The 10,545-nt window shown below is 44.5% G+C and overlaps 2 protein-coding genes across 2 annotated transcripts; both read right to left on the bottom strand.

The window, feature by feature from the left end:
• Positions 1–1,851: 1,851 nt before the first annotated feature.
• LOC137833963 (uncharacterized) lies at positions 1,852–2,382 on the bottom strand. The gene has a single exon (XM_068642034.1). It carries the CDS (start codon positions 2,380–2,382, stop codon positions 1,852–1,854), a length of 531 nt encoding a protein of 176 aa, XP_068498135.1.
• Positions 2,383–4,211: 1,829 nt separating this feature from the next.
• LOC137833962 (uncharacterized) lies at positions 4,212–4,775 on the bottom strand. The gene has a single exon (XM_068642033.1). It carries the CDS (start codon positions 4,773–4,775, stop codon positions 4,212–4,214), a length of 564 nt encoding a protein of 187 aa, XP_068498134.1.
• Positions 4,776–10,545: the final 5,770 nt, after the last annotated feature.

Here is a 10,545-nt window from a genome sequence, read left to right as displayed (position 1 = left end):
AACTTTATTTTTGTGCCTCCGATCGCCGTGTGGCGATGAGGACTTAAAACTTAAACTTGCACCTCCGATCGCCGGGTGGCGATGAGGGTTTAAAACTTCATGTTTCGAAAATTTTGTATTGGATGCATGCGATTTGGATTTACCATTGTTTAAAACTACACAAGGGCAATAAAGTCTCTCCCCACAAGCTTGAAAAACAAACAGCATGAAAACTTAATAACTAGGAAACTTCGATAAACTTCGAAACCTTCTTTACTGGGTGGCCTCATTAAAAACCCTCCCTAGGGAGAAAAGAGTGCCCCCTTGAAAAATTGTTTAACTGATACATCTTAAACTGTCCGAGTTAATTGCTACTTACAATGCCTTAACTGTAGTAAAACTTGAGATGGGTGGCGTTCCAAGTACGAGGAATCGCCCCTCCTTCCAGCGTCTCCAAGCGGTAGGCGCCGTTCCCGAGTGCTTCGGTTATTCTGAACGGTCCTGTCCACTTGGGTGACAATTTGTTCTCCATCTCGTACTGGTGGGCCTTCCTCATCACCGGGTCGCCATCTCTGAACTGCCTCGGCTTTATCTTGGAGTTGTACTTACGCTCAACTCTTCTCTTTACTGCCTCGGCCTTCACCCGTGCTTCCTCCCTGACCTCGTCCAGCAAATCCAAGTTCATTCTCCTTTCTTCGTTCGAGTCTTCCGCCACGAAGTTCTGGAATCTCGGCGAGCTTTCCTGGATTTCGACTGGAATCATCGCATCGCATCCATACACTAAGCAAAACGGGGTTTCATGGGTTCCCGATTGCTCAGTGGTATGATACGCCCACACTATGCGGGGAACTTCCTCAGCCCAAGACCCCTTGGCCTTTTCCAACCTCCTCTTCAAGCCTCTCAGCAGAACCCGATTAGCGGACTCCACTTGCCCATTCGTTTGCGGGTGTTCCACGAAAGTAAACACCTGTTGTGTCCCGATGTCCTCGCACAACTTCTTCAACAGGTGACTTGCGAACTGAGTCCCATTGTCTGATACTAAACGCTTGGGTACACCAAAACGACACACAATATTCTTCCACACGAAACTCTGGATTTTGTGCGCGGTGATCTGGGCTACTGGTTCTGCCTCAATCCATTTCGTGAAGTATTCGATCGCCACAACCAAATACTTCATTTGCCTGATCGCCAACGGGAAGGGCCCCAGAATGTCGATTCCCCACGCGTGGAACGGCCAGGGGCTGTAGATTGACTTTAACTCTTCTGGGGGCGCCTTGTGCCAATCGGCGTGCTGCTGGCATTGCTTGCAACGCTGGGCATATCTCTTGCAATCTTCCCTCATTGTGGGCCAGTAATAACCTGCACGGACAGTCCTTGTCGCCAGAGCTCGACCTCCAATGTGGCTCCCACAAATACCTTCATGGAGCTCGGCCATAATTCTCGTGCACTTCTCTCCGTGTACGCATATAAGAAGAGGGTGTGTAAATCCGAACCTGTACAGCTCGCCGTCGATGAGGGTAAACTTGCTGGAGCTCTTCTTTATCTTTCTGGCCTCTGTTGAGTCCATTAGGAGCACGCCTTCTGCAAAGTAGCGCTGGTATGACGTTATCCACGTATCTGGTTCGTGGATAGCGCAAACTTGCATCGTTTTTACCTCTTCCGCTAGGCGCGCTCTGACCCTCGGCGTCCTCAAGGTCTCCTGTGTTAGAGATCTATGGCTCCTTGCCGTCCTTTCCATCGGTCTGCAAACGTGAAGGACTGATGATCTTCGACAAAAGCCCGAGGGGTCTTTAAATTTTCTTGAATAACGGTCCTCTGTCTGCCCCCCTTGCCCGTACTGGCGAGTTTGGCTAGCAAGTCAGCTCGGGCATTCTACTCTCTTGGCACGTGCACCACTTCAAACAAAACAAAGGATCTCCTTAACTCTTGCACGTACTCCAGGTAGGCTGTCATATGCGGATCTTTGGCTTGGAACTCACCAGTTACCTGCCCAGTGACCAACAACAAATCACTTTTGGCCATCAGCACCTTTGCCCCCATCTCCTTTGCCAACAGAATACTGATGATCAAAGCATTATACTCTGCTTGATTGTTGCTTGCTTTAAAAGTGAACCTCTGTGATTGCTCTATCAACACCCCGTTGGGTCCCTCCAAAATAACTCCAACCCCGCTGCCAAGCTGGTTAGACGACCCATCCACCGAGAGCACCCAACGAAAGTCATCCTTGGCGTTTTGCGCTGTTCTGGAAGACAGCTCGACCACAAAATCGGCGAAGATTTGCCCCTTGATCGGTCCCCGGGGCTCATACTTGATGTCGAATTTCGACAGTTCCACCGCCCACATCACCATCCTCCCAACTACATCCGGTTTCTTCAAAACCTTCTGAATGTGTAAGTCAGTCATTACCAACACCGTAAAGCTTTGGAAGTAATGGCGCAGCCTCCTCGCTGAAAATACAACCGAGAGTGCCGCCTCTTCTAAGGCTTGATACCTCACTTCTGGGCCTTGCAGCACCTTGCTAACAAAATAGATGGGTTTCTGGACCTGATCTTGATCCTGGACGAGCACCGCGCTTATTGCCCTCTCAGTTGTGGCAAAATACAGCCTGAGTGGCGTTGCTGCTTGTGGCAAAGTATTCTTTGAGCTTTATGAAGGCTTCTTCACACTCCTTCGTCCAGACAAACCTGTTATTCCTCTTCAAGCACTGGAAGTATGGGTGACCCTTCTCTCCACTGGCTGATACGAATCGGGACAAGGCGGCCATCCGTCCCGTGAGCTGCTGCACCTCCTTCACAGTGGCAGGGCTCCTCATCACCAAAATGGCGGCACATTTGTCGGGGTTGGCCTCGATTCCCCTCTCCGACAAGAGAAATCCCAGAAATTTCCCTGTCTCTACGCCGAAAATACACTTCTCAGGATTCAGTTTCAGCTTGTACCTGGCTATCGTAACGAACAACTCTTCTAGATCGGCGACGTGCCCGCTCTTTTCCAGGGATGTCACGACCATGTCGTCAACATATGCCTGCACATTCCTCCCGAGCATAGGTGCAAGCACCTTGTCCATTAGCCTTTGGTACGTGGCCTTTGCGTTCTTAAGCCCGAAGGGCATCACCTTGTAGCAATAGCATGACCTTTCCGTCATGAAGGCAGTCTTTTCTTCATCCATGGGGTGCATTTTGATTTGGTTGTATCCTGAGAAGACATCCAGAAAACTGAGTAACTTGCACTCTGATGCACTGTCTACCAGGGCGTCTATACTCGGCAAAGGATAAGAATCCTTTGGACAGGCCTTATTCAGATCTGTGAAGTCAACACACATCCGCCATTTTCCGCTACTCTTCTTGACCAGAACGACATTGGCGAGCCATTCTGGATATTGGATCTCCCTGATGTGGCCTGCTGCAAGGAGTTTCTGCGTTTCGTCCTTGATCACCTGCCTTTTTTCCTCGTTGAACTTTCTCCTTCTCTAGCGGATGGGCCTGACTTGGGGATCCATTGCTAAGCGATGGCACAAGAAATCGGGGTCGATCCCCGACATGTCTGAAGCGGACCACGCAAATGCATCCAGGTGTCTACTTATCACCTTGGCGATTTGGTCTTGTGTCTCGCTGTCTAAGGTTCTCCCCAGTTTAAACGTCTTGTCGTTGATCTTCTTCTCAAGCCATTCCTCCACTGGCTAAGGCTTCTTTTCGCTGGTGATCAGCGCCCTCGCGATACCTGCTTCCCTGGCGGTCTCCGAGCAGTTTCTCTCTCTCTCTCTCCACCCGGGCGGCGCTCTCAGACCTCGCCTCGATATCCTCCATCGGCACATCGCCCTCGGTGGCCACCTCCAACACCGTATCCGCAACTCGCCGGTTATCCTGTGCGGGCTCCACACCAGGGGGCGGCGTTGTGGTTACGTGGCATACAAATCTCTTGTTCTTGAGGCTGTTTTCATAGCACTTCTTCGCCTCCTTTTGGTCAGAACAGATGGTGATGATCAAACCTTCCATAGACGGTAGTTTGACCTTCATGTGCCTTGTTGAAGGCACAGCTCCTGTCCTGTTGGGCGTTGGCCTTCCCAACAGTATGTTGTATGCCAATAGAGCGTTTACGACAAGATACCTGATCTTCTCTGTTCGTGAGGCCAAACCATCTGTGAACGTCGTCCTTAACTCAATATACCCCCTGACCTCCACTTGATTGCCGGCGAAACCGTACAAGCAGCCCCCACTTAGTTGATCGGGGGATAGTTATAACTTTTCAAAAGTCGGCCAAAACATCACATCTGTCGAGCTTCCTTGGTCGACCAGCACCCGGTGGACAGTCCTTCCCGCCGTGACAAGCGAGATCACAATAGGGTCGTTGTCGTGAGGCACAACGTCCCTAAAATCTCCTTTGGTGAATGTGATGTCCACGTCGGGTGAGTGATCCTCAAAAACTTCCACCGACATCACCGACCTTGCGTATTTCTTCCGCTGCGATGCAGTACACCCTCCACCTGAGAATCCACCAGCTATGGTGTGGATCTCACCGTGAATGGGCACCTCGTGCTGCTGTCCTTCATTGCCCGCTGGTTGGGGACCTGTTGATTGTCCCGCTTGCTTTTCCAGCAAGTAATCTTTCAAGAATCCACACTTGACCAACTCGGCGAGCTGGTATCCCAAAGCAAAACACGAGTTGATAGAGTGGCCAAAGCTCTTGTGGAACTCACACCACGTGTCTGGTTTTGGACCCAAAACCTTTTCCGTTGTCTTCTCAGGCACCTTGAGCCTGGCAGCAATATTCGGGATGGCGATCAGATCGGCCAACCCCATCACGAACTCATACCTTGGCGGGCGATTAGTCTCTCTGGGCTGCCCGACCCCTTCCCCTTATTCTTCTTAGGGTCATAAGGATGACACATCCTTTGGTCCCTCTTCCCCGCCGCTGCCTCCATTACCCTCTGCGGCTGGACCCTTGTCTGGGCGCGCGGCTTAGCTGGGGCCACGTTTCCCCTTTTCTCGGAGACTTCGCTTTCAGCGGCGATGTGAGCCACGGCACGTCACCGAATTTCAGCAAACGTGGCGGGGTGACTCCTGATAAGCGATTCACTAAAGGGTCCGGGCAACACTCCCTTCTTGAAGGCATGTACAAACATTTCCTCGTCTTTACCTGGCAAGCGGACTATCTGAGCTCCGAATCTGTTCAGGAAATCCTTCAGGGACTCCCCTTGGTACTGCCTCACGTCGAACAGGTCGTAAGACACCAACGGCGGTGCCTTGTTCACTATATACTGCTCAACAAGTATCTTGGAAAACTGTTGAAATGTGGTAATGTGGCCAGTAGGTAAACTGACGAACCAGTCCAGCGCTGTTCCACTAAGAGTGCTCATGAACACCTTACAGTAGACCGCGTCCGACCCCCGAGAGCATCATCTGGGTGTGAAACGCCATGAGATGAGCCTCAGGGTCCTCCACACCGGTGAAAGACGCCTTAACCGCCACCGTATTGGCCAGGACCACCGAGTCCATGATCTCTTGAGAAAATGGCATGGGAAAGCTGCGCAGTAGGGCTGGGGGTGCAGATCTGTCCCTGACCGCACGCTCCTCCCGTTCTTGAAGAGCTTTACGCAGCTCTTCGTTGACCCTGTTGAGCTCCTCATTCCTAGCTTGCGAGGCCACCAGCGCCTCGTGCATTCTTTCCTGTTCAGAACGTGATGCAGCCACATTCTCCTGCAGCGTCCTCATCATATCCATGACCTGCGTCATAGACACTGCATCCTCATCTGTTGACGGTGCGACTGAACTAGATCGTGTTGTCCTCATCCTTTCCCAGCAAACTCAGCAACTCAAAGAAACTCCAAATGAACGGTGAGAACTTCTAAAACCAACTGCGACAGCAAGCGGTTGGACAGAAAACACTGAAACTTCAGCAAACTCGAATTGTGGTTGGGAATCACCTTTTATACGGCCCCCACGGTGGGCGCCAGATGATCCTGCCGGTTGACCTAGCGCGAGAGCGTTGCCTCGTCACGATCCTCCTCACCAGCTTGACACCATGTGCCCTTCAAGTCCACACCTCAAATAGCCTCTCTGAGAACCTGGAAAACACAAGGTGGCGCCTCTGCGGCCGGTGGCGCTCCGACGCTCAAGTCAGTGACAAGAACACCAAAAAACTGAGAGAAAATATACTCTGCGGAATCGTACTAAAGTGCACACAACCCTAGCAATGAGCTGTAATGAAAAACGTACCTCTGCAAATTCTGTTAAGTTTACCTTTATAGCTAGGTTTTTTCTCTCTCCAGGCAGTTACGCTTTGGACGCGTGGCTCGCATCCAGCCCTGCACGTGTCACCATCTGGGCTGGGGTCGCAGGTAGTACCCAGCCCTACACGTGTCATCATCTGAGCTAGGATAACCCGAGCATCATTTCTCTGTTGCATCGAACCCTACACGTGCTATCATCTGGGCTGGAGTAACAGGTAGCATCCAACCCTACACGTGTCGTCATCTGGGTTGAGGTAACTTGAGCGTTATTTTTGTGTAGTAACCAATCGCGCGGCTAAGTCCTCTACTCAAGGAAGAAGATAGCACGCAATATGCTCTAGAACACCACCTGACGAGGCGAGTATCGGGTGTAGCAAAGTGTACCTTCTCTGTGATATCGCTTGTCGCTAGTGGCACCTTCCTTACCGCTACGCCATGCATGCTCTGATTGAGGAGACCTTGCCATCGACGAATGTCCGCTCTGGGAATCCTGTCGCTGATGGGCAAGCTGTCCCCTTCAACCCACTCGACCTTCACATCCCATGCTGACGCAACAACCATCTTACTAAACTTGCACGCCTGAACTTGCTCCTTTCGGCGATGTTAGACCACCTGACCAACCATTATTCAACACGTCGATGACACAGGAATCCGGCGACAACCGACTATGTGCACCGCAGAACGCCACTTCCTCAAACGGCGATCATATGCCCTACAGAACTTCACTTCCGCAAACGGCGACTATGTACACCTCTGAACCATCCCTCTTTCACTTGTCCACGTGTCCTGCTGAGCACGCCCCACGCCGTCACTTGTTGGACACGTCATCACACCCGGTGACCTGGTCGGTACAGTTTTGATTAAAGTATGTTATAGTAGATTTATGAAGAAAGTTTATTGAAATTTGTGAGTGATACGATGGTTGAGAGGATTTTTAATTTATATTTATATTTATTATTATTGTTTACAATTTATTATTATTATTATAATATATATATATATATATATATATATATATATATATATTAAAATATTATTGATCAAATATTTAATTTAAAAAAATATAAATGTATTTAAAATTATTTATATATTAGATAATATTATTATTTTTTATATTTAATACTATTATTATATAAATTATCCTTTGTTATAAATAATTATATTTATTATTATAATTAATTAATATTATTAAATAATTTTATAACATCAAGGGTAATATGGTTAATTCACACAATCTATGTGGCTTTCTTGACAAATCTTTGGGCACCAGTGAAGATGAAAAAATGTTGTTTCAGCACCTTTCTTCGCTCACAAATACATGGAAATCAGTGGAAAGAAACAAACATAATCTGTGCCTTTCTTTCTTCGTATACAGTGAACAACCAGAAACAAACAAAGCCTAAGGGTTTGTGGTTGGTGGTGACATAGAGGAGCCGACAGCGGTGGAAGGAGTCCTTGCCATGTAGATGAGCTTATAAAACCTAATGTTCTTGAACCCTACAAGAACAAGACACACATAGCTGAAACACTCTATTTCAGCACACACAACTCTTCAAGAAACTCTATCAAGAAGAGTCTTACAACCAGACTTACAAAGAAAAGATTGATGAAATGAATACACCTGGAAAGAGAATGCAAAATTCTGACTAGACCAGTAGAACAGATTGTCCAAAACAGTGACAACACCTCCAACCAAGATTAGAACAAAACAAGAACAAGCACACCTTTTACTTTTGAAAAACTCTTTCAAGAACACGTGCTAATTCTCTGAAAACTCTCAGTCTCTATTTAAAACTTGTTTTCTCAACATGTTTTTTTCAGTGAGTTATTACTCTCTTTATATAAGAAATGATTTATAACAAAATTTTAAAAAACAGTTTAAAAGGCTGTTATAAAAACAACAGATTGAAGTTATAATGAATAGATTTATTTTCAAAAAGATAAAGAGAGATTTAAAACAATTGTAACTCAGTCATTTTGATAGCATAAAAGGCTGAGCCAAGATACTTGATGCACAAAACAAATTTATCAAAAAACTTTTAAAGAACAAGCTTAAAAAAGAATCTATTCATTTGAGAAAAAACATATTCATTTTCTGTGCAGTAAAGCGTATTTTGAAAAAACCTAAGAAAAACATTTTAGAAAACGTTGTGCTTGATCTTATCATCTTGATAAGGGTGAATAGGTGGGTCACGGTGCAAAAAGCTCACTTTAAACACACCCTAACCTATATACAAGACTACCCAATTACAAATACAAACTTCAAAGCAAAACATATACTTGCTACATCAAACACATTGACTTGAAGGAGCCACATCCATCTTCAACAGTTTCTAAAATGAATGAGTATTAGTTGTTGCTTTGCTACACACATTATTTCCTTTTAATTTGTTGCGTTGTATGCATATTTGTCTAAAATTATAATGTGAAGTGGGAGACATGATTGATTTTTCATATGCATGGAATTAAAGGAATTAAAGGTACATTGAAAAATGACATTGCAATAAATTCTTTATTACATGGATCCCTTTTTGATACAAAAGCCTCTCGTATCTTTAAAAATGCTATGAGTAAAGTTAGGCGTGGTCAAGATAAGGGGACCTGGATTCCACCACTTGTTTGAGCAACCTTGGACGAACATTGGAGTTTTACAGAATTCCAAAACAAGAGTACCATTGCCAAGGCGAATCGGGTTGTTGAGAAGAGAGCCTCAAACTACTATGGTGGTTCCTTATCTACAACAACTCACTTTGAGAAAATGGTAATGTTATTATATTTTTTGTTTTTCTATATTTAATTTAAATATAATATATTATATCTTTTTATTAAATTTGTGTAGACTAAGGAGCTTGAACGACAACCAACTGCTTGGGAGGTTGTAGAGAGAACGAAGAAATTGAAAACTGGACAATGGGTTAATGATAAGACCCGTGACCTTATAGTATGTTTAAACTTTAAGTTATAATTTAATTTTTATTATATGCTTTCTTCGCAATAATCAATTTGACTTTATTTTCAGGAGAAATATAAGAAACGTCAAGAAGAAGTCCAACAACAGTAGATGCTTGAAGGCTAATCTTCGCAAAACTCTCATGTTGCCTCTATTGATGACAATGAAATATACATTGATGTTGTTGGAGGTGGAAATAAAAAAAGGAAATGTCTATGAACTTGAGGTATTAAGCAAAAGGTTTAATAATTCCACAAATAGAAGAAATGCGTGAAATTATTCAAAAGCTAAATGATGAACTTATGGAAAAAGATGCCAAGGAGTGAACACTTGAAGAAAAGATGGAGGTATTGATGCAAAGTCATGAAGAGTAAAATGAACGCATGCACAAACAAGCTGAGTTGATGTGTAAACAAAATGAACAAATGCAACTCATCATATAACACATTCAAATGACTAATCCCATATCAGGCTCTTCAGATCCTACTACCAGTGGACATCATAAAGGAAACCACATTAGAGATGACAGTTCAGAAGAAGATTAGTTTTATCGTGAATTATATAATAGATTTGATTCTTTTAACTTGTTTTCAATAGTTTTCATTGTGTAATATGATTTACTTTTAATTTGTGTACAACATTTTCTTAAACTATGTATTTGAAGTTCATTCCTATTTAGCTTGATTGAATTTTGAGTATCTAAAAGCAAGTTTGATTTCTTTTTTAAAATAGGTCAAAATACTATTTTAATTAGGTATTAATAATACATATAAAAATAGTGACCGAAACTGATTTGGTGGTTATATCTACAAAGTTGTTGTTTAGCGACCGAAACAGAATTGGTCGCTGTAATTAAAAAACTATTTAGCCACCGAAATCAATTTTGTCGCTATAAGGGTCTCCATTTAGCCACTGAATTAGCCACCTCAATTTTTTTTAATTAATTATTTTAATCCATTAGCGACTGAAAATGGTGGTCACTATCACCTTTTATTTCAACCACCAACTTTTTATAAAAATTTGGTCGCCAATTTGGTTCCTGAATTCTCGTAACCAAATTTTCTACGACAGAATAGTGACCAATTTATAATTTGGTCGCTACATGCTTTGCGACTAGGGTTTTCACTTCCATCTTTATTTGGTGACCGTTTCGGTCACGAATATGTTTAGCGACTGATTATAGTGCTTTTAGCAACTGAATTTGGTGGTCGCTAAAAGTGTTTTTTTAGTGTATACCCTGTACCGAAGTTTTGTTGTTGAATCATGAAAGTGTGCATCAGGCAGTGTTATGAATAGTGCGATATGACATATGGCTAAAATTTTGCCATATAAACATGCCATTGCAGCCTATGGCGGTGCCAAAACAAGCATCCCTTCACATATTGGAGAA

This window comes from Phaseolus vulgaris, chromosome 5, assembly GCF_000499845.2.
Source record: "Phaseolus vulgaris cultivar G19833 chromosome 5, P. vulgaris v2.0, whole genome shotgun sequence".
Classification (NCBI taxonomy): domain Eukaryota; kingdom Viridiplantae; phylum Streptophyta; class Magnoliopsida; order Fabales; family Fabaceae; genus Phaseolus; species Phaseolus vulgaris.
This window is presented reverse-complemented; position numbering and strand designations above follow the sequence as displayed.